At 53.9% G+C, this 22,660-nt stretch overlaps 8 protein-coding genes across 8 annotated transcripts; 4 read left to right on the forward strand and 4 right to left on the reverse strand.

Moving 5' to 3' along the window:
* Positions 1-119: 119 nt before the first annotated feature.
* On the reverse strand, positions 120-3,287 carry HD553DRAFT_270538 (uncharacterized protein; the record flags this gene model as incomplete). Its single annotated transcript, XM_046177669.1, has 10 exons — positions 120-286; positions 355-548; positions 616-733; positions 799-890; positions 958-1,039; positions 1,104-1,238; positions 1,298-2,207; positions 2,283-2,378; positions 2,457-2,592; positions 2,680-3,287. The coding sequence occupies 10 exons, from the start codon at positions 3,285-3,287 to the stop codon at positions 120-122; spliced, it is 2,538 nt and encodes an 845-aa protein (XP_046037877.1).
* A 1,995-nt stretch (positions 3,288-5,282) lies between these two features.
* On the forward strand, positions 5,283-6,343 carry HD553DRAFT_369261 (uncharacterized protein). Its single transcript, XM_046184149.1, has 2 exons — positions 5,283-5,549; positions 5,661-6,343. The coding sequence occupies exons 1-2, from the start codon at positions 5,312-5,314 to the stop codon at positions 6,305-6,307; spliced, it is 885 nt and encodes a 294-aa protein (XP_046037878.1). The 5' UTR covers positions 5,283-5,311; the 3' UTR covers positions 6,308-6,343.
* A 7-nt stretch (positions 6,344-6,350) lies between these two features.
* On the reverse strand, positions 6,351-9,514 carry HD553DRAFT_309078 (P-loop containing nucleoside triphosphate hydrolase protein). Its single transcript, XM_046179635.1, has 14 exons — positions 9,328-9,514; positions 9,046-9,231; positions 8,831-8,938; positions 8,302-8,717; positions 8,037-8,213; positions 7,877-7,968; positions 7,674-7,812; positions 7,402-7,592; positions 7,295-7,334; positions 7,021-7,228; positions 6,791-6,953; positions 6,711-6,724; positions 6,618-6,642; positions 6,351-6,557 (listed from the first exon to the last, which is right to left on the reverse strand). The coding sequence occupies exons 1-14, from the start codon at positions 9,399-9,401 to the stop codon at positions 6,441-6,443; spliced, it is 1,950 nt and encodes a 649-aa protein (XP_046037879.1). The 5' UTR covers positions 9,402-9,514; the 3' UTR covers positions 6,351-6,440.
* A 577-nt stretch (positions 9,515-10,091) lies between these two features.
* HD553DRAFT_349237 (inner membrane protein import complex subunit Tim54-domain-containing protein) lies at positions 10,092-11,966 on the forward strand. Its single transcript, XM_046183446.1, has 2 exons — positions 10,092-10,569; positions 10,661-11,966. Exons 1-2 carry the CDS (start codon positions 10,144-10,146, stop codon positions 11,930-11,932), a joined length of 1,698 nt encoding a protein of 565 aa, XP_046037880.1. The 5' UTR covers positions 10,092-10,143; the 3' UTR covers positions 11,933-11,966.
* A 289-nt stretch (positions 11,967-12,255) lies between these two features.
* HD553DRAFT_255111 (magnesium transporter NIPA-domain-containing protein) lies at positions 12,256-14,472 on the reverse strand (the record flags this gene model as incomplete). Its single annotated transcript, XM_046177347.1, has 13 exons — positions 12,256-12,488; positions 12,555-12,763; positions 12,836-12,876; positions 12,945-13,052; positions 13,120-13,262; positions 13,329-13,416; positions 13,498-13,570; positions 13,636-13,711; positions 13,784-13,798; positions 13,914-13,967; positions 14,091-14,139; positions 14,232-14,256; positions 14,414-14,472. Coding segments are annotated over 13 exons (1,173 nt in total), but the record flags the coding sequence as incomplete, so codon positions are not given.
* Positions 14,473-15,216: 744 nt separating this feature from the next.
* Positions 15,217-16,833, reverse strand: HD553DRAFT_349239 (uncharacterized protein). Its single transcript, XM_046183447.1, has 4 exons — positions 16,336-16,833; positions 16,046-16,263; positions 15,784-15,944; positions 15,217-15,696 (listed from the first exon to the last, which is right to left on the reverse strand). The coding sequence occupies exons 1-4, from the start codon at positions 16,705-16,707 to the stop codon at positions 15,359-15,361; spliced, it is 1,089 nt and encodes a 362-aa protein (XP_046037882.1). The 5' UTR covers positions 16,708-16,833; the 3' UTR covers positions 15,217-15,358.
* Positions 16,834-17,077: 244 nt separating this feature from the next.
* Positions 17,078-19,167, forward strand: HD553DRAFT_349240 (uncharacterized protein). Its single transcript, XM_046183448.1, has 5 exons — positions 17,078-17,224; positions 17,309-17,407; positions 17,497-18,081; positions 18,155-18,663; positions 18,736-19,167. The coding sequence occupies exons 1-5, from the start codon at positions 17,195-17,197 to the stop codon at positions 18,986-18,988; spliced, it is 1,476 nt and encodes a 491-aa protein (XP_046037883.1). The 5' UTR covers positions 17,078-17,194; the 3' UTR covers positions 18,989-19,167.
* Positions 19,168-19,878: 711 nt separating this feature from the next.
* HD553DRAFT_210455 (uncharacterized protein) lies at positions 19,879-21,429 on the forward strand. Its single transcript, XM_046177158.1, has 4 exons — positions 19,879-20,433; positions 20,516-20,575; positions 20,664-20,751; positions 20,848-21,429. Exons 1-4 carry the CDS (start codon positions 20,144-20,146, stop codon positions 21,385-21,387), a joined length of 978 nt encoding a protein of 325 aa, XP_046037884.1. The 5' UTR covers positions 19,879-20,143; the 3' UTR covers positions 21,388-21,429.
* The last annotated feature ends 1,231 nt before the right edge of the window (positions 21,430-22,660 follow it).

A 22,660-nucleotide genomic window follows, 5' to 3' on the forward strand; every position in this document is an offset into this window, starting at 1 on the left:
GGCAGGAACTAAACATTCTATGTCTACAATCTCGGGATATACAAAGCGTGTGATTGATTATAGATGATAGGGTGTGAAAGGGGGGTCGCTGTACAATGCTCATTCGTCTAATTCTCCGATCACATCTTCTTGATAGTCTCGATGATGCCGGCAAGACCCATCGAGCCTGAAGCCTTTTTGTGATTCGGATCCCAAGTCTTCAGGTCTTTGCCGTCCTTGTCTCGCCAAAGACCATCAGCTGGATCCACCAAACCGTACCGATGGGTGTTTTGGTTGGTGTGGAGAGCTGTGATAAGGAGCGCCGGCCGTCAGCTCATGGGTATCTTCATGCTTGCCATCGAGCAAAATACCCACTGTGCATCATCTCCTTGACGATCTCCCTGTTGTAGATCATGACGTTGGTCTCTTGACTGTGCATCCAGCTTTGAGTGTCTTGGTTCCCGTTTCCAAAGATTGCGACCTCGTCATCAAACATGGCAAACTTAATGTGACAATTTCGCTGTTTCTTGACGGCGTTGAGGGGACGGATCTGGTCTTTACCGGTATACCTATTCGGACAGCAGGATCGTCCCAGTCAGCCAGAGTCTGAAATTGAGGTTCTCGTGTCAAACCCACCAGTAGACTTTGAGATACTGCTCCTTCTTTTCCGGACGCAGCTTGTCATATAGCTCGACCACCACTTCCTCGTTGGTCCCGCCCTGGAAGGGGATAGACTCGCCCTTGTCGTTAAATCCTAGCGAAGGAGAACAGGCGAGGTTAGCCAATGTAACGATTCCCTCTTGCGCAACGACAGCTCACCGAGATCGAGATACAGAACGACCTCTACACCTCGCCTGCAAGCCTGTTTGATGGCACGCTTGATAGGCCTAGCGTTCAGCGTAGGGGTTTGACTGTGGTCATGAATCGCGGCGCTCAGAGAAAGAATTCCGGAGCGAAACCGCACAGAGATGGACTGACATGAAGATCTTGTGTTGAGCATAACGACACCCAGCTAGCCAGGCGGCATTTTGGGGGTTCCGAATATCGTGGTGACCAGGCACTATGAGCAGAGGAGATTAGATTACTGACACCTCTGCTTACACGAACGTATCCTGATTACTCACTTCCGTGCGGTTTTCGGTTCACCATGGCGATCGGGAAAGGCGTATGAGGTTTGTGCAGAACATGCGGCGCGAAATCATCAAGGTCGTCGTTGTCTTCGACGGTAGCTGCCGCTTCTGACAGGACACCAGTTGCGTCTTTTGGTCACTGACAATCAGCGAAGGATACGGTTCGACAATGATCACACGAGACTCACTAAACTTTTCCGTCAACTGCTGCAACCGCCCTGAACCTGAGCGTGGCCGACCAGCCGAGTCGACCTTGAGTGTCGACGTCGCTGACGGCGGCATTGTGCTAGCCTCGGACCCATCTTGTATGTGCTTGTGTCGTGCTTCTGCATCATGCGACCCAGGCATGATGCCGTCTGGCTCGGCAATCTTGATCTTGCGTGAGATTTGACCGTTGTCGAATGACTCCTTGTTGCCCGATTTCGTAGTCGTCGACGGGGCGTCCCCATTTGTATATTCGTTGACCAGAGTGGGCGAATTTCCGCTCATCTCGGAATCGATGGTGGCCATGTCGAGGCGATCAAAGTGACGTTGCACGATAGGTGCCGAATTTCTCCGCGTGTGACCATCAAAAGACGGTCGACGACTGTTAGGCCTCGTATAGAATCCGGCCCGCATCCTGCCAGCCCAGGCTCCGATCCCTTCACCCTCGCCAGCCCCAGCCATTATCTCGTCCCACCTCTCGTTCGCCGTCGTCGTGGCCTGCTCCATCGCCTTACGGACCATTCCCCTGAATCTGTCCAAAGCGTTCTCATCCATATCATGTACCTGAGCAGCTTCTTGCCGCAACAACATCCTGGCGTCCTTGGCCGCCTTAACGATCTCAATGTCCGCAAAGTAGGGATTATCGTGCCCAAACTTGTATCCATCCGAGGGGGCTTGATACGTGTCTCCAACGCAGGGCAACATCGGTGAAAGCTTGTTGAACCAGGAATGCAGACCCGTCTCGTAGAACGAGTCTACGATCGGTCCTTCGAAATGCTGCATCATCTCCAGGTTGGGTCGATCTTGGATGTTGTTGCTGTTGATCAAGGCTACCTTGCGATCGACAATGAGGAATTTGGCGTGGAACGTTCCCAACAGAAGACGGTGAAAGTTCTAAGGCCAGGCGAGCAACAGCAAAGCATGGTCAGCATAGTAGTGGTACGACCCCATATCTTCGCGCAAACTCACGACCACCTCGATGTCAATTCCCGGTACTTCCTCTGGTAAGGGAATCTTCATAGCCTCCCAACCCGTCGTAGGGACAGGCGCGTGCGCATTCCAGATCTGTGGCCCGGATGGCAGAACATTGCGTCAGCAGGGGTGCTGTAAAGCGGTCCCTTCCCCACCTTTGTCTCGACTAACCTGCTCCAAAGTGCCTCGATCATAAACGAGCTTGACGACGACCTTCTTCACCGGTTGTCCAGCTGGCGTCCTCGCTATCGTGTTCGTCGACAACTCCCTCAACGCATCCGTGATCGTCTGCACCGAGTTGGACGGTCTGTCACGGATCAGTCCGGTCACGAATCGTATTCGTTTCAGCTTTTGCCCGTGCCCTTCCGTACGTAAGCGGGAGACCACGACTCACTGCCAATAATTCGTCACCAAAAACACCTCCTTCTCCGCCCTGACGATCACGTCCCGATAATGCCTCATGATGTCCGGAATCAACGAAATGACGCTCAACGGCATCGTCGTCGTCGACCCCAAAAGCGGCGGGGGTACCAACCCGCTCAGTGGGTCCCTCTCGAGCGTAGGGAGGATGCTCAGGTAGACCTTCCAGAACAAGGGAGAGACCACCACTCTCGGTCGTCCGTCCGGTCCTGTAGCGGGCTCGTGCTCCAACCTCCAACCCGCTTGGTCCCGTTTCAGTTTCCCCTCCTTCTCTTCGAGCTTTTGCATCTCCTTGTCCGTCAATCCGTGGATGACGCTATGTCGGACTTTGAACCGCCTGGCGAGCCTGATCAGGGGGTTCGGTTTCGGATAAGTCTTCTTCAGGGCCTTTTTCACCGTAGCTTCCGGATGAGCGGCGAGGTAGGCAGAGAGCGAGAGAGGATGGGGTGGGGAAGGAGGAGAGGCGGAAGCTGGGATCCGGGTAGGATGTTCCTGAGACGCCGCTAGAAAATCTCGCTTTGTGACCGTTGCTGTTGCTCCGGGCGGTGTCGACGACGACGAAGACGAAGCGTGACTGTACATCTGTTCCCCCTTCATGCCGAGGACAGGCGGATACCCATGCAAACTTCCCGTTGCCGGAGGTCCGGCCGCGAACGACATCTTTCCTCCTTCGTCAAACCCCCGAGCATGAGCATCATGGTAATCCACCGGACTCCCACTGAACATCGCATTCTCGTCTTCATCTCCATCTCCGAATTTAAAGTCCATCCCATCGCCCATCCCATCTTTTCCTCGATAGTCGGTCCCCGTCTGTGCATTGCCGTTTGCATGACGGGCATCGACTCCGAGCGACCTAGCCGGTGAACCCTTGAACGGATCGATATCGTTCATCTCCACTTGAGCATCCATCTCCCCAGATCGGGTGACCCGACCCGAGCTCAAGTCTTGCAGGTCGATAGGTAATGGAGGAGCCAGAGCTGGACCTGATAACATTTTCGTCGTGCTATCGCTTTCCCGCAGGCGTGAGTCAAAGTAGACAAAAAGAATTGTCGTTTTTGTCGAAGATAGTGAGGTGGTGATATGGTCCGAAGCGGGCTGAGGTTGCTGATATCCCGGATTCCGGATGATCTACCGTGTTAGGACCGTGCTGGTAGTAAAACGGCGCTGGGAACCAGCTTCTGAGTCGTAATGTGCTGTGATGATGGTGACCGAATTGGTTGGAGGGTAGGTTCAAATATCTGAATGCTCGTCTGAGGATGATTTAATTCCGAAGTCCAATGCTGATCTTGTCAAACGGCTGTGCGATCTTCCGTATTAAGCAAGAGCTCAATGGCAGAGTAGAACCGAGGTCTGTATAGATACGACAACAGCTGTTCCTCCGTTCAGAAGATTGGTCGATAATATGTATCGATCGGCCAGATGAAAGACGAGCTCGAGAGCTAGGTTTTGTTCTCAGGTTGTTGTGGATGTCGAAACCTCCGGATTGCCGGGCCGTCTCCTCGAAATGACGTCTGATCGAGCTGATCAGAGAAGGGGGTATCACACGGCTCTTCTAGCTTCTAACGTCTATGGTTACTAGCTTACTAGGTTGTTTGTAAGGTATCCGAATCGTTGAGAAAAAAAACAAGAGATGTGTTTTGCAGGATCACCACCCATCATCCTCATCATATGCACCTCGCAGTCCGGATCTGGCCAGGGCTGCGCATCGCAAATACTCCGCAGAACTACACCCGCAGCCCTCCCCCCCCTCCTCACTGCGCACTTCCTTTCGCAACGGTCTGTTTGCCATTGAACTCGACGTCACTCAGCAATGACCCCCTACCTTTGAACACGACGAGGTCATCCATCCTTCGACTGCTGGCTGGCTGGCTGGCTGGGTGTGACGACGTCGTCGAGCCAAGAGAATCCCAAGAATCGACCACCTCGCCACCTCCCTCGTCCCAGATCCGTCGACTGTCCGAGATGGGAGCCCCACACACACGCCGCGCACTCGGGGGAAGTAACCCGCCATTCTCGTGATTACGTAAGGGCTCGAACGGCTGTGACACAGCCTCCGAGTCGTGTTTCAGCCTGACCACACGCAAACATGAACGCCTGTTTTAGACGGCAGAGGGCATATGAGCAATGGTGGTCGGGACGTTGACCGACTCGGTCCTCGTCTTACCTTCGTAAAACTACAACCTCTTCGGAAGCGTAGCCATGTAGACGAAGTTGAATTGTTCGTAACAACGCCTGACATCTTCCCCCTGCCGGTCCCCATTGCTTGACATCGCCGTCTCAAGATCACAAGTCGAGACCCCAACTCACTTTTGACCTCTCGTACGGCATCGATCCCGTCGCTCCAGTATATGCGCTTCTGAAACCCTGGTCGGATTCGCCTCGAACCCATGGCCGGGATCGCTAATGCAAGAAATCCAAGGGGTTTATCCGGACACCCTCGGCGATGGGCGAAAGGGCGGGTAATCCTAGGCTATATGAAGGCTACGATCAGATGCACTTATGGACCATCGTATTCCCTGTCGCTTGTCGACTCCCATTTCTTCACTCTAATTACTCTCGATCGGTCCATACACCGTCCCTCACGCCACCATCCGATCCTATAGAAAATGTCGACATCGACCAAGACTCACTTGCGAGCGCTCCGCCGGACTTCCCTCAGCTGGCCTCCCGCTCCACCGTCTGCCTGCCCAGAATCCAGCGGGGTAGATGTCTTTTCTCTAGAGCTGGGGAAGTATTTCCTCGACCTCCGTATCTATAACGATGCCTCGGGACCGAGTGGACGGAAGGGAGAGGTGGATTGGGCTATGGCTGGGGTCAGGCAGGTTCTGGATGGGAGTGCCGAAGGTGAGTCTCGAGGTTCCGCCTCCCTTAGACGAGCAGATGCCATGGGCCTCTATATGTCGATTCTGATTACTTCAAGCTGACCTCAGCACGACTGCTTGCCGGATGCTACAGACAAGACGAAACTCAGGTTCATAACCATCATCTCCTCCCGTACCCCTCACCCATCGCCCATCCTACCGCTCTCCGGATCGGAAAGCTTCGCCAACCCTGAAGAGACCGAGAGCCCGTTGGATACTTCGACTCCGGACGACGTCGTCATACAACCTTTGCCCCAAGACTCTTCTCATCCCGATTCGAACCCGACGTACTTGGAGTCCGGATGTATGCCCAATCCCACGGTGATCCCCGCTTCAGACGAATATGTCCCGTTCGAAGAGACTTGGGAGATCCTTCCTCTTCAAACCTCGACCTCCTCCTCCTCGTCTGAATCTGAAACTACCTCCAAGGTTTTCCTGTTGGAATCCCTCACCGCCAACACCGAGGAAGGGGGCAAAGCCTATTTCGCCCAACTCGGACGGTATCGGTTGGCGTTATCCGATCCGTGTGATGGGACGGGTTCCGGGAATGGATTTCATGGGTGGATAGACGAATGCGATGGGGCTTCGAGCGAGTGGGTCGAAGTTAAGAGCATCTCACAGGCGAGCAGAAAGGCCATTGAAGGTGAAGGGGTTGAGGAGGTCCTCGAGCGGGTGGGCGAGGGAGATATGGTATATTGGGCAGGGAGGGAATGGGTCGTCAGGGTCAAGACGGCCGTTTGAGAAGGTGATTGAAGGCGAGGGCTGGCGATATTCTAGGGGCTTCGCTCATGTGGCATAAGATGGGTATATCGTTTGCTCTATCGTCATATACAGTTCCGGCATCTAGAACAAGCGTATCGGAGATTTATTATCGCTACAGTTTTCCAACCTTGACAGTCTGCGCTGCAAGTCGCGCCGATTCCTTCTGCTTCGCTCTATCCTTCTTCTTGTCCGCCGCGCTCGTCTGTTTCGCTTGCTTCTCGGCTCGACCCTGGCTCACGAAGTCGACATCAACGCGCAGCTTGTAAACGGAACCCCGTCAACCGCTTACCTTTGCGCCATGCTTCAGCGCCGTACTGACGGCGATAACATCGATATTCAGTGTCAATCTCATCACCTTTTTTAGTTTGAAAAAAAAACTCACATCATGCTAGCAGCCTATGCAAAGGTCGGAAACAGAGCATCAGCACTGACATATCGTACCTGCTCTAGATCCTCGCTTACCCTCCCGCACAGCATGGTATCAAACTCGTCGAGACCGGACTCATCTTTCGCTAAAAACCTATGTTCAGATCCCGGGGGCATCTTTCCTTGCAGCATGCTCCTTAAGAACTTCTGTTGACCCGGAGTCGCGGGGTTTCTTCTCCAAGACGCCCAACGGTACAAGCTATGGCATGATTGCAAACATTCATGTCAGCATTGCTTTACGTCTTCGAATCCATCAACCCACTCACCGCGAGACCATGGTGTTCGGAACGGTCCGCTCCACCAGCTTATCAGCCATAGCCATTGCCTGCCTGAACTGAGTTGCAGAACCAGCTAGCTGCAGCATTCCATAGGGTGACTTGCTCTTGCGCATCTCCCGCAACTCCTTCGGTAGCTGGGCAGCGTGTCGTACCAGATACTTTCCGTGCTCCTTCACAACCGAAAAGTAGCCATTTCCTGCGAAAACAGGACATTCTTAGCCGACCAAGCGAAAGGTATCGGATGGGTCTCTATTTGCCTCACCCAAAGCTTCCATCACATACTTGTTGTCACCGCAATTCACCTAGAGAGCGAGAAAATCTCGGTCAACCATCGCTCCACATTAGACTCGTCCTGGTTGCCTTGCTTACCCATGCATATCGGCTCTGAAAGCTCTTCGTCTTGTCGAGCTCAGATTGCTCTCGGAATCGGAAAGGATCATCATCGTCCTCGTAAGTCACAGTACCCGCGAGGGCTTCTTGCCTGGCGACTTCTGCCTCTTCAAGCGCTTTCATCTCTTGATACTCTTCTCCTCGTTCTCGAAGCTGTGCGACCGTTTGATCTGCATGGTTTCCGGAATGAGATCTTGTTCTACCAACACATTCGCTCTTGTATTGCAATTCAGCGAACGATGGGTACTCACCCTCTACATCGTCCTCGATCGGATCAAGCCCAAACAACGTCGGCGCCGAGATGAGTCCGTCTACATTGGTAACGTTATCGACCAGGTCGATAATCCTACAATCCTCCTTGCCGGGGGAATTCCGAAGACCTCGACCGATCTGCCGCAGACCAGATTATCAACATCATGGAGAGCTGACAGCCATAGAGCACTTTAACATTCACCATCTGGCTAAACAAATTCCGCGACTTTGTAGGTCGAGCGATAATGATCGTGTCGATATTCGGGATATCCGTTCCTTCCGTCAAGATCTCGCCTATATCGTACACGCCTCGTTAAGTCTTGTCTTTCATCGTGCCCGTTCCCACGGTCTATACGACTCACAGTTGATAAGCACGGGGAACTTCTGATTCTTAAAGTCTTCGATCAGGGCTTTCCTATCCCGATCGGCCGTCTTTGACGAGACCCAACGCGCGTCTATTCCTCGACTCCGAAACGCCTCGGTAAGGTCTTCCACATGAGTCAGGTCGACGCAGAAGACCAAGGTCGATTTCCTGCCAGCTTCGTTGCCCCCCAAGAGTTACGTCGTGTCTTCAGCTATCGCGCTGCTCGCTGCTGGGTGGCGTAACCGATCCAGCGCACTACTCACCAGCCCGGTCCAACCACGTCCTCACGACCAATTCGTTGACCTCTTCCGTATTGACCTTCCCGCTCAACCCTTTCGCCACGAAATCCCCCGTCCGTTCGCTTACAGCACACTCTGCTAGCTTTATCTTGGCTTTGATCGTAGTAAACCTGGCGGGTGCCAACCAGCCGGCTTGGAGCATATCCCAGACGTCTTGATGGTAGACGATCTCGTCGAAGACCGAGGAGAGGGCGAGCTGATCGTGCCGGGAGAAGGTAGCCGTGAAGCCGAGGATGGTGGCCTGTGATCGGGGCGCATTGGATCGAGTCTCGAGGGTAGAGGTGGAAGTAGTCGATTCTGGCTCGTCGTCGGACGTCTCTTTCGAGTTCTTCTCCTTGGCAGTTACAGCGCGATTAAAATACCCTAGCAAGTTCAGATAGCTGTATCCCCGTCACCCAGACAAGAGCAGAAATCAGCCATGTACGAATTCACTTCCCATTACTCCAGCTCATAAAAACTCCGACTGAGCGACACAGAAGGAAACGGGACTTACGAGGGCGCCGCAGCATGATGCGCCTCGTCCACGATGACCGCACAAAACCGTAACGGATCGTACCTCTCCAACCTGGCTCCTTTGAGGGAATGATACGTTGCAACCGTCCTACCAAACCCATTCACAAAACGAAGTAAAATCACAGAGAAACGAAATATACACGAGCGTTAGCCCTGGGTCTCGACACCACACACCGTATCAGGAACCTGACTCACACGTCAGCGAACCCGGTCCCTTTACTGGTCCCCTGCTCGAGCTCGACCCTGTATTCGGGAAAGGTCTTGGAGATGGTAGTCATGGCCTGTCTCGCGAGTTCGATGGATCCCACGAGGATGAGGATCTGGTTGGATGTATGGCCTCTGGGGAGGGGAAGGGCGCGGAGGAGCGGGATGAGGTTGGTGCTTCAGGAAACACGCAAACAGGCATTTCAGTAACGAGTTTACATTGGGGGACAGAAAATCGGAATGGATACGAATGACATGGTGCTCTGGACTTACAACATGACCGTCTTCCCACTTCCTGTCGGACTGCTCACCCCGATCCTGTTCACCCCCCCTTCCAAAGCGCTCATACAAGCGTGAATGACCTCGACCTGATAGGGTCTCAAGAAGTTTGGAAGGTCGTACTTTCGCTTGAGGTCGGTTATATGTGTGTCAAGCTCTGGTTCAGTCTGCTCAGAGTCGATTGTTGGCGTGGGGCTGCTTGATGAGGAAATGGTTGTAGGAGCGAATTGATCGGGCTCGTTGGGTTCCTCGTTCTCCAGCCGTGCAGCTGCCGTACTCGACCATCTTCGACCATGATGCACCCGTTCAGACGCCGGGCTGTTATTCACATGTACTGCACGTATCCCGGTCGATACGAGTCCAAGTTGCCCATATCTGACGTTGATCGAGCTGTTGCTCGTATTCGCTCTTGCGAATTGCCGCCAGGAAGCAGCCAGCAATCTTCGAGCCATATCTCCTTCGATCTTCAGTCGATCTCGTCCGTTTCAAGGTTCATCAATGCGGATTCAATGTAGCTTCAATCTCGAAGTGGCGATATATGTCTATATAATATGTCTGTGCTGCCATCAGTCGTATCGAACTCCTTCCGTTGAACAAGTAATGCAAGTGATGATGATGATGAATGTGATGCTGCTCTCTCCTTGTTGATGAAGTGCGATCTAGGGAAGATTTGCTTCCGCGATCTCAAATAATTCCAAAGAGAGGTCAGAAACAACCTTGGACAGGCCTGCTTCTTTTTTCGGGTTTACAACGAATATCTACAAAGGTCAACTTCGCCGACAGTATCATCATCGACAGCCGGAGGCCATCATGTCAGACGTTGGTAAACCCACACCGTCATCGCCTCTACCACCGGTCGAGGCCCCACCGGCACCCGCTCCTCCGGTCACTACGAAACCCGTAAAACCCGCTCCTGGTCCTGCCCCAGCCGCCCTCAAAGCCCTCGAACATACCGGCGTTCCCCCCTCTTTGCTCCGTTGGAAACCCAAGCTCCCTTCCAGAAACTGGTCCATCTTCCTCACCATCGTCGGGACGGTCTCTTACGCGTACTACTACGACCGCAAGGAATGCGCGAGGCTGAAGAAGGAGTATGCGGATAGGGTCAGGTACTTGTCGAAAGAGGAGATCGAAGGTGGACCTCTGGGGTATGGCAGAAAGGTTACGGTTTACGCTGCCAAGTGGCCCGAGGATGATGAGTGGGAGAGAGGGTTGCAATACTTCAAGCGGTACATCAAGGTGAGTCTGCCTCGGGGACTCATGTTGAGCTAGATCGCTAGAGAGTAACGCACTGACCCGACTCGACATCCTGCTCCAACCAAATTCGTAGCCCGTCCTCGTCGCCGCTGCAATCGACTATGACATGGTCTCTTGCCCTCAATACGGCGCATTGACCCGTCACATCTCTGACCACATCCTCACTTCCCGTCGGCGCCATCTCTCGGAGAAATACAACCTCTCTCCTCCCCTCGAACCCCCTGTCCTCGACATTATGGCCGGAGCTCCCGGACAACTCTCTCCTGAAGATCGTGAGCGACGTAGAATTCAGGGCGGAGCGATCATCATCGGCCGGCATACGTTGAAAGAATACATGCAAGGGTTGAAGGACGGGTATATGAACGGGATCGTCAGGGAGGACAGAGAAAAGGTCGTCGAGCGCGTCTTGGAGGGTGATGGGGTTTTCGAGACCAAGGAGGAGATCGAGGCTAAGAAGGTGGAAGCGGAGGAAAGGGCGAGGAATAGGATGAGCAACACTGGCGAGGCCGCACCAGTTGTCAACAACCCAGTCAACTTGTCAGCCATGTCGTTCATGAACCGACCCATGGTGCCCACCCCTACCCCGACTCCGACGTCGGTCCCATCGACACCGCCAGTCGATCCCCTTACCCTCCTTCCCTCGCACGCTCACCTTCCCCCCTCTCCCCTTCCGGAACAACCGACCATGCTCCTCGTACCCTGGATCAACCATCTCGGGTTCAAACAAGTCCCCTATATGATATGGGACCTCTTTACGGAGAGGTACAAGTACAAGATCGGAGGAGAAGCCGGCTTGAAGTTGATCTTCGGGGAGAAACGCGAGTTTATCGGCGGGCGGGTTTCCGAGGTCGGCAGTGGGGTAGAGAGCGGGATGGGCCAGGAAAAGATGTTGCAGGACATGGCTACCGAGTCGACCTCGTCGACTTTTACGTCGAACTCGTCGCTGAGCGGACCAAGCGATCTCGACTTTGACCTAGATGCCGAGAGTTACTATAAAAAGGCTTTCAACGAGACCCACTCTCGGATCCAGAAGAACCGGGAATCCTACTACTCGGAACTCAAGACCCGCCTCGCTACCGCCCGAGAGCTCGCCAGCGGGACTCGAGAGCCCACCGCCGACGAACAAGCTCGACCCCCTACGACCGAATCCGAATTGAGGCAGGAACGGTTGAAACGCGAGGTCAGGTGGATGAACGAGGAACAAGGGTACGAGGTCGTCAAGAAGGGTCAGCCTGTGACGTGGGATGGGAGGTGGGAGAGTTGGTTGAACGTGTATGGGGATGTGCCGGCCGAGAGGTATCCGGCGTTGCCTGTCGAGGCGAAGCAGCAGGAAGAGGTTGTATAAATGGGTCATCAGGCTCAGTGCTCAGTGTGTGACACATGATCATATCCACAATTCCAAGCATGACACGACTGGTACAAGTTACAAAAGAGAAGGCTGGCGGGGTACTGGCATGATGGTGAGATGCATAGACATTAGGTTGAAAGAGTGGGCAGCCGAGGAGATCCTGCTCCTCTCTATTGTCGGCCTGAAGCAGCCATCCTCACCCCTGACCCCTAAGACTTCGCTACCTCTACCACACTCGAACCGAAATTGCCCTACAATCACCTATGTCCGTCGTCCATATCGGTACGATGCCGGCCATCCTTCTTGACCTCGCCCTTCAGTCGCTCCTCGTCGCTCTCATCATCGGCTTCGGCGAGATCCGTCAACCCGATGTTCTCCTCTCCAAAGGACGAGTAGAGCGTATTGTTCTGTTGTCGGTACAAGGACGACCGACGACCATGACCGGCCGCAAGAGGACTTCCGTCGGCCGAGTAGCTGGTGACACCGCCGCCTCCCGACCAGAGGGGCGAATTGACGTCCGTCGACAAACGGCCGGACATGGAAATTCGTGGGTCTGGTATTGCGGAAACCCGCTCAATCAGCTAGTAGCCCCGGTCTGGTCGCTGTACCTCGAACTCACTCATCATACCGGTTTCCAGAGCAGAATGACCTTTAGGCTGCTCCGGTTCCCTCGACAAGTTCAAAAGGTACACTCCCATAAAGATGATCAGAAATCCGCAGATTAGGGATACGGTCTTGCCAGCATCGGTCGTGTTGAACCCTTGGAAGAGGATCGCGCTGGCAATGATGGTCGAAGTCGTGAAGAAGACGTAGTAAATCGGATTGACGCTGTGCATGAAGAGAACGGCGACGTCAACACAAAACATCTGGCTGAAGTCCGCATCGAGCACGCAGACTCACACGTTGGTTGAGAACGTGTCCAAGGCCTTGTTGAAGTAGTTCTGTGAATTTCGAGCTGTTCAGTCAGCGACTGTCGCTGCCGGCTTTCCAGATGCCCAGCGGCGCCTACCATTTGCACCAAAATGCAACCCAATACGGTCAACCCGAACAAGTAGGTCGAAGCGTGTGTCAACTGGTTGTTCCCCGCGATCGTCAACTTCAATGCGATTCCAAAGGCCTGTACCGGGTCCAACAACTATATAAGTTCCTATTGTTTTCTGCGTTTGACAACCGCATCAACCCACCTTGATGGCCATAACCGAGACACTCCCGACAAGCGAACAGATCGAAAGGTAAACCATGGGGTCCTTGGGACCGTACTTGGGCACGACCCGGTAGACCATGTACGTCGAGAAGATGGCTACGCAAGCGAGGTAGAAGAGGAAGCCTATCGCATCCAAGCATTGTCAGCTTCGTCCTGGACCCCTCGACATGTATTCTAATTGCGGCTCACCCGGCTGTGTGGCATAGTCCAAGATCTCATCAACCGAATTGACCTCGGGATCGGCCGGAGCGTGAAGGATGATGACCACCGATCCGATCTGGCGACCGCGAACCATGAGCGGGATGTTTATCAGTCAAGTTGCCTGGTTTGCCTCTCTGCCAGACGTCATTCGACTTACCAAACAAGATGCACATCCACAGATGCCCAATTTTCCTAATTTCTCATCCAACAAGAACGACGCCAATATAGCCCTGTGTTGCCAAACTTTCAGCTATCAGTATCTGAATGGAGTCGAGCGGATGAGGAGTCGACTCACCCGATGATGACGGACAAGGCTCCAAGAGGGGTGACCAGGATGGCCGGTGCGAACGTGTATGCCGCAAAGTTCGCCACTACGAACCGCACGGGATTGTTGTTCATCAGTCCAAACGCTTAAGCTGTTCGAGATCTACCCGCATTCTCACCTTCCCCAACGATCACTACAATCCGAAACAGAGCGACACACAACCAGAAATCAGCTCGAAATCAAGCGACTCCCTCCCCCCTACCGCCTCCACCTGGCTTTTCAATGGCGGCTGGCTTGACGGGACTCACTTGTTATCATCCCCGTCCACCAGATCGGGTTCTTCAAATAAGCCAGATCGTCCGCTGTCGCAATTCGGTTGACATCAGCATCATCGTGGGTGCAAGTCCGACATTCATCGGTACAGCCGAGCTCATGCAGAGAACTCGATTCGATTTGATCTTGATGACCAGATCTCCAGGACTCACAAGCATTCTTCTGACCTTGAAACCCTCTTTTGGCCGCATCGTTCAATCCCTGGATCGTTCGCAAAGAACAAAGTGTGACGATTATGATCCTGTAAGCTTCCGATGCGCCGGATTCATAAGGACTGAGGTGAGGTGAGGTACCTTTTTGGTGATGATGAAGCTCGACCTGCGTCCACCATGATGATTGTTCGAGTAGAGTCAAGTCAAGTCCAGCATAGAGATAGGTCCCAACGGTGAAGAGCGGTCAAACAGGAGAACGAGATCAAACATGTTACGGTCAGCCACATAGCAGGAAGCAGGAAATAGAGAGACTAAAAACTCACCCGATACAGACCGTACCTCCGATAGCGAGTCCCAAGCCGATATACTTGTCTTCTACCATTCTTTGAGCTTAGGTTGACTTTATACCTCCGGCTGTATGACCCTTCCTTTTTTCGTCTTCTGGCGGCCGCTGTTGGGTTTTGTTTGCACTTCAAATCTCGTCGGTGTTGTGTGTCCAAAAAAGAAACCCTGGGTACAATTTTGATCCTCAATAAGGCCAGTCTCGGACCGTGAATGCAGGCAAAAGAAGGTGGGACTGTCGAATATGCTCCACGCTCCTGGTTTGTTCTTGCTCGCGAGCCTTTCCGTGGTGTCTAGAATTTCAGTGTTCGGGGTCCGGTCAGCAAATCAAATATGATGCAACCGTCTGGAGGTTTGACGATCCTGAGATCCCGTTTAGATGTGTATAGTAGTGGCTAGCAGTGGTAGAGTAGGTGTTGATAACAACGAGGAGACGATAATCAATGGAAACCCCCCTCCCAGCTCCCCAACGTCGCGGCGGAAGAAAAGGAGAAAAAGCATCCGAAGCGCGCCTGCGAGAAGGAGGGTGCGCCGCTTTGCACACCATGTCGCCACCACCTCGTTCCGAGCAGAATCGTCCTGCTGTTGACCTGTCAACCACGACCTGAAAGCGACGGGTAGGTCGAAGAAGATAGAGGTACATTCCAGTCATGTCCCGCTGACACTTCCCGGTCTAAACGACCTCGCACCGGTATCTGCATAGATAGAGCGTTGCACAAAGGTATCAATGGCTTCCTATCCACTGCTTTCGCATTTGTCACAGACCTGCCAACGTCGACCAGCCCCTACGCAAATACCGTTTCATTCCACAACATACCACTTCGATTACGGATACCTGTACAATATTCAGAAAAATGTCATACAGTCGCGTATTATGCTCGAACTCGGAACCAACAGCAATACAGGCTCGAACTTCATCACCCGAATCAAGTATCCTCATCATCTGCAGTCAAGTCGATCCTTCCGCCATCCCGCTCATAAGCCTCCTTTAATCGCTTGATCATCCTCCTCACTCCTTCCTTGTCATCCTCATCTTCTTCGTCATAGCCACCAACGTCCCTGCCGTAACTCTGCCGTTGTCGCTTGCGTTGACGTGCCGAGGTACTGCCTCCATCGTCGTTACGGTTGCATCTAGATTTTCCGCTGGGATGAGGAATAGCGACGGGCATATCTTCGGCGTCAGAATAGCCTGTCTCCGATTTGGCCGACTCGGTCTTTGCATCGTATTCCAATTCCCGCTTGAGATCGTCCTCCTGGCCTTGACCTGTTTAAGAAGAATCGAGTGCATTCAACCTGGTATGAGTATCCACTGTTCTCGATTTCATGGATCTTGCTCAGATGCTACACTTACCTCTCCCGGAAAGAGCCTTGGGAATGATCCCCCTAGCTAACAAGACCTCCCTCGTCGCGTACCGCAGGGTCAACGTCGTCATCGGGGATTGCTTGTCGTACGGGTTCTCGCCGACGACGTCGTACATGACCGTCGGTATCGTCGGTTCGGGTTGACCTAGTCTACATGCGATAGAGTAAGAAAAGATATGATGAGAGAATGTGCGCATGATGCCAGCACATTGCGGCAGGCGAAAATGAATAATGATTGTGATTCCACTCACTCGGTCAGACTGCTCAAGACCCCCTTCTTGGCGTCCTCCGGGACCTCCGTTCGAAGCTTGACCCGGGAGAAAGAATCGCGTTCCGCCAACTTGTTACTCCACTGGCGGTCCGACCGCCTCGATGGGATGACTTGAATTCGACGCACTTGAACCTGGATGGAACCCAAGCCTTGGTATTTTTCCCGGTCGATGGGGTTGGAGGTCTTTTCTTGGAATTGCTGTGGCCAGGGTATGACCGAAGTCAAGATGAGTCGAGCTGGGGAAGATGAACTCTGACGATACGAGCTTACCGGAGCCTGAAAGATGAACGGTTTCTTATACCCGGGCCTCGTATACGTGCCCTTCCAGACGATGTCCTTCATATCCTCTTGTTCCCGCCAATTCCATAGCGGATAATTAGGGCCTACTGAAGACATCTCCTCGACCAACACCCCGTCCAACCTCAACTCGGCGTTCAAGCTACTAGTCATCTTCCTGAACTCCTTGGACGAGGGGTAACCCTTGCAGGCCAGGTGGACGTGGTAAGTCTTCCCCGTATCACAGGCTATCCATGCGGACGGTTCGCCTCCGACGTATTGCAGGTCGTAGATGGGGAGTTCTTGACCGTCGACGGTGACGAAGAGGTCGAGTTTACCGCGGTGCGAGGTGATCCGGGTGGGCATGGCGAACGCACCCGGGCGGGTGTTTCAGGTTGATGCAAGGCTTGTGCGAAGCGTAACAAGGTCAATGTTAAAGCAAAGGGCCAACAAACAAGACGGAAGGGAAGATGAGATATGCCGAGGAGCTACATACCAATGAGGTTCGTCATAATCTAGCATAGCTAGCATGTCTCTTTCATCTCTTTTGTCCCGGACGATCTCCCTGTTTCCAAAGGAATGTCGCACAGTTGAATCACCCCCGTAACGTAACGCTTCACCCGGAAGTATATTCACACGCTCTTCGGATTCAAATTCGATTCCGCCTTCAGCAGTGAGAAACGCGACCGACCTTAGGATTCGTGATCCTCGAAACTCTACGATCCTACAGGCTACAGGCTACAGGACTACAGTTCTCGTTATTTCTCAAGACCGTTCAAATCGTGAAGATATCTATCTCGCATTTCGTCAAGAGAACAAGCTCGTGCAAAAGAAACTCGTAGTCTGCTCCACCATGGTCAAGAACGTCAACGACGACCAAATCGTGAGTCACTACGCGTCCAACCCATACATTAAAACCGTCGAGCTGAGAATGTACGTGACGATCGTGACCAACGCCCCGACGCAGAAAGCGATCCTCTATGGAAACGCCAACGCAAAGAAAAATGCAGCATCCGGAGTCAGGCCGGAGAGGTCGAGAAAAGTAGAGAGTGTCAAGCCGTACGAGGTGAGTCTAGCTGGTAACAAGTGAACACGTGAATGAAATCGGGGCAGGGTCGGCTCATGCCTTCTTCTTCTACTCGTCTTGTCTCACAGCGACCGGTCACAAAGCCAGTTTCAACCAAAGGAGCAGATGGGGCTTGGACTCACGATCTCTTCCGCAACTCGCTGGTCGACCGAATCGACTCGACGTCAGGCTCGGCGTCAGGGGGAAAGAGGGACCTCTTAGCAGACCCTCGACGTCCGGGTTCTTCGGGAGGAATGGTCTCGGATCAGATCGTCCGACAGCCCGCGAAACCGGCTCAGAACAACCGATTTGGGAGCAGTTCAGGAGCAGGCAAGAGGCCTGTAGAGCTCCTAGGCGGACCCGGGCCGACGAGGACGCCTTCACGTACCCTCGGCGGGCCTGTTCGACCGGTCGTCCCTCATCGTCAGTCGAGTTCTGGGCAACGCGGGGGTTCTTCGAGAGGTCCTAGGGAACTCCTTGGATCCAGTACGGGTGTCACTTCGGAGGACGTGGTGATGAGGATGGACGAGCCGAGCGGACGAGACCGTAGTTACGGGACGGGTGCCGCTGCGACGTCGACGTCGGCGATGAGCATCAGGACGAGACCGGTCGATCTTACCGTTACCGTCCGGATCGATGGGCTCGTCTCGGGAACTTCTGAATCGGACGTCAAGGTGAGCTTCATCGTGATGATCGAAACCAGGTCCTTCTCTCTTGATCGCTGACCCTACCTCGTCTCGGCCACAGCACGCCTTTTCCGCACACTTTACTATCCTCTCCGCTACGTTGACCACGTCGCCTCCCCCCTCTTCCGCTCAACCTATGAGCAGGGATACCATCTCGGCCGAACTCGTCTTCCCCACTCGGACCGAGGGCCAGAAGATGGTAGACACGTTCAACGGGGTCATGGCCGATGGGAACAAGTTGGCCGTCTATATCCTCGAACCTCGGCGAGAGGTCGTTGTCGAGTCGCCTTCGCCTACGGTACCCCGGTTCGAGTCTCTACAGCAGCAACAGGGGCTGAAGCTGTCTGAAAGGATGGGTTTTGCCGCGGGGCCTCTGTCGGGCAGGATCGGTGTCAGCTCCAGCGGCGGTGCAGGGACAGGGGCGAGGGCAGGAGCTGCAGACGAGTCGAGGTCTACGGATAGGAAGCGGGAGAACAGGGGCAACCTCTTGAACCACGCCATGAGGGGTGCGACGGGGAGAGAAGTACAGATGGGTCCGCAAGAGGATTTGCTGAGTTCGGGTGGGATCGGGTGAGTTGCTGGTCGAACAGGTAGATTTAGCAACCAGATCTGACAACCCTTTCCATGCATCGCGATCGCTAGCAAAATGTATTCGGACACTATTCTGCAGACCGACCCTTATGCGACGGTCATCACCCTCGAAGAGGAACAAGAACAAGAAGAAGCCAGGGCGAGCGCTCGTCATTCGGCCCGGTCGCAGAGACAGCGCCCATATGACCAACAAGCGCCCAAAGGGAAAGGGAGGGGTTCTTTGGCCAATAGGTTGGGAGGGGACAGGTCTGGACGACCTGCGGGGCGACAGGGAGGACAAAGTTTGGCTAGCAGGTTGTCCTGAGAGCTCGAGAGACAAGGGGTTGAGGAAAGATGCGAGTCGGACTATACCATATGGGTGGTGGATGTATGATTATGGGTCTTTTACGGTGCAAGCATACGTATTCTTCTGTACATTGTGACTTTCGGCCGCAAGCTGTGTAAACATTTGGGATAGAACGAACGAGTCGTGAATGATCAGGCTGCTCTGCGAAACAAATCTGCAAATGGAAGGCTGAGCTAGAGTAAGCTCCGAGCTCGACTCATCACGACCGCTTGATCGCGAGATGGTCACTGTCACAAAGCTCATAGCTCATTCAGTAGATTTCAGATTCCTTGAAACTGGTACACATCAAACTCGGCATGATAGCAGCCATTCTCATACAATCGCTCGGTCGCTCGGTAGGGTAAACATGGACGATATCGGAAAATTCTCCGACCGAAACCCCAACCGAAACCGAAGCCCGATCCCACGAGCGCAACAGGCAAGGCGCGAGGCACCATTTGGATTGATCGACCACGATCGAGGATTTCGCCCGACGTCCGCCAGTACTGTGGAGCTCGTCGGCCTGTCGTTGCTAGGGCAGCTACGGAATCCAAGATCAGGTATGCAACGCACATTTCCACGGCACTCTGCGTACGGGGTCTGACCATTCGCAAGCTGCGATGATGATATGATCACCGCGCATTGCCTCCGTTGGATTCAGGGTCCGTGGCGTCGTCATAGGTCGGTCGGTTGCGTCATGAAAAGAACGACGATCTCCCATGCCCGAGCCCTCGCTAAATTCATCATCATTCGTGATCATCCACAGCGCACGAGGCAAGCGGCAGCAGCAGCAGCACCAGGCCAGCTCGTCAGCAAGCGAGAGCACGAGATGGAATCAATTCGGATCGAGGGGTCCGGGGTTTTGGGGGGTTGGGGGGGTGACATCACAAACGAGTTTGTCGCCTTCCGAGTCTCGGTCTCGGTCTCGGGTCGTCGTCGTCGTCGTTGTCTCCCTTTCCTCGAAGCGGCAAGAGTACGAGAGGCCGAGAGGGAGAGGTCGACATCAGCCAGCACCGTTCATATATATAACGACGGCCGCACCGAATCCTCCCTTGTCATCCGACTTGACATCGATCCACCCCACCAGATAATTCGCACCGCCCACATCATAAACAGCCAATCATCAACATCAAGATGGTCTCCTCGATCACCCTTCTCACCACCGTCGCTGCTCTCGCCGCTCAGGGTATCAATGCTATCGCTATCCAGTCCATTCAACAGAACGGTAACTGTCTTCAGGTTGACGGGACCCCTCGTGTAGGGTCCAACGTTATCCTCAGTGGCTGTAACCCGAACAACGCCCTTTCGGCCACTCAGACCAATCAACAATGGTCTATCCAGCTCGGGAACAACGATGCCGTCCAGCTCTTGGGCACCTTGTTGTGCCTCGACGTTGCCTCGGACACGCCTGACCAGCAAGCGAGGTGAGTCCTTGTGCGACTCTCCATCTCTAGAGTGACACGCCAGGCCTAGGATACTGACTTCTCGACGTCTTGCCCTCGACAGACTGGCCGTCTGCAACGGATCTCCCACCCAGACCTGGTACCTGACCGACGATGACCACATGTGAGGAGATTTCCCCGCTCAAACTTGATTCCGGAGTCGACCATGATGCTGACCGATGTCGTCCATGGCGATCCTTCCCGTCTTGCAGCGCCATCACCGGTGGAAACCAGTGTCTGATTGTCAATGACAACAACGCTGTTACGTCCACGTGCGGAGGTGCCAATCAGCCCGAACAGGTAATTAATCCCGCCTTTCCCACATCGTCAACAACAGTCCAGTTCGTGTCCTTGAGCTGACGCGCTGAAATGGATATCCATCCTTCTTCTTGGCAGTTCTTCAACTTCAACCTCTTGTTCGACACCGAGACTGCCACTTCGCTCGTCAGCGCTCCGACCACCCTCCCGGCCGGTGCCACGTCCACGGGAGCCGGGGCTGGTGGAGTAGGTGTTGGTGCTGGTCAGACCACCGCGGCGACTGCTACCGGCTCGGCGGTCTCACCCATCTCGTCGATTGCATCCTCGATCGCCTCAGAGGTCAGTTCGGTTATGTCGAGCGCCTCGTCCGCCGTCGGGTCTGGAACGGGAGCTGCGGGTGGCATCATCGGAGGAAGCACTGGACAGATGACCGGGACCATGACAGGAACCATGACTGGCGCTGGAGGAGCTTCGGGTGGGATCGTCGGAGGATCTACTGGACAAATGACTGGGACCATGACCGGAACTGGTGCTATGGGGACCGCCGCTTCTTCCATGATGAGCGGGGCCGGGGCCGGTGCTGCTGGTCAGAGCCTTACTACCAACTCGGACGGTGTCGTCTCTACCAGTAAGCGCGGAGATGCCCTCGTCCGCAATCCTCGACTAGATGTGAACTGACCGTCTTGCTCTTGCCTCGTTCTCAACAAAACAGTCTCTGGAGCTGCTAGTTCTGCTACCAGCGGTGCCGGTGCCGCCGCCAGCTCAGCGACCAGCGGTGTCGGTGGAGCTGCCGGAACTGCTACCTCTGCCATCGGAGGTGCCGCCAGCTCTGCAACCAGTGGAGCCGGTGCTGCCGCCAGTTCGCTCGTCCCCCTTAACGCCGCCGTTGGAGGGATCGAATTGAGCAGGGCTGCTTTGTTGCTCTCCGCCATCGCTGTTGGCGCTGCCATGGTCATCTAAAAGGGCAACAACGTCGACCTTTATTCCCTTGCCTAAACGACCCCTATCTATCATTCCGGGAAGGAAGGCGTGGACGACGGGTCAGGACTGGGATGGACAAATATAAACCTCTTCAGCTCATAATCAGGCATCCTAGTTCTCGGCATTTCCCTTCTTGACCCTCATAATCCGTGCATAGCAATCTCAACCACAAACTGTATCCTAAATGCTGAATCCGTATACACGAAGAAAGAAGGAGCATCATAATGAATCGATAAACATGAATGACCGTTACTTTGGGGACCATCGAAGGTTCGGAGCTGACGGCTTGTGGGTTGCGCTGAATCTCGGGTGCTAGGGTTGAACTGTCGACTTCTGATTTGAGGTCGGCAGGTCACTCGGCACGCCTGTTCTCGTCGAGTCTGAAGAGACACTGTCAGGACCCATTGTGCTGGCCATGACTTCTTAGCACGGAAGTTTGCTCCAAATGAGGCAAGACCGCTCTCATCCGTAAATCCACAAGACAACGACGAAGACTGCCAGCGTCTCGAGGCGGTACTGCTTCTAGGCCATCGATCAGACCTACTTCATCACCATCTGCTCGAAAGCGAAACTCTTATTGACCCTCAATCGAAGCGGGGCGAATTGGCTGATGCCGGCGAACTGATGAGCTCGGTGCAGCCGGTACCATGGATCAGAGCTAAGTCTGTCAGCGGGCTATACTTCTGCTGGTTGTTCCTAGGCGATCCTTGCTGCCTGACCATGATAGCAACGACAGTGGGGCACTGACCAGACTTGTTAGATCAATGCTCGGTGTGTGGTAACAATAATGATGGGACATTATAACAACGATGAAACATACCTGTAAGGAACACTCTCCAAGATGGAACGCTTGTCCAGGAGAACCTCGAGATGCGATGAGGTTTTCGAGACTGAACATGGCTGTAGCATTGTGGAGAGTCGAGTTGCGGGATCAACCTGCGGGATCATCCTGGTTTTTCTTGACGAGCCG

The sequence above is a fragment of the Filobasidium floriforme genome (genome assembly GCF_021052385.1).
Source record: "Filobasidium floriforme strain CBS 6241 chromosome Unknown HD553scaffold_7, whole genome shotgun sequence".
In the NCBI taxonomy this organism is placed as follows: domain Eukaryota; kingdom Fungi; phylum Basidiomycota; class Tremellomycetes; order Filobasidiales; family Filobasidiaceae; genus Filobasidium; species Filobasidium floriforme.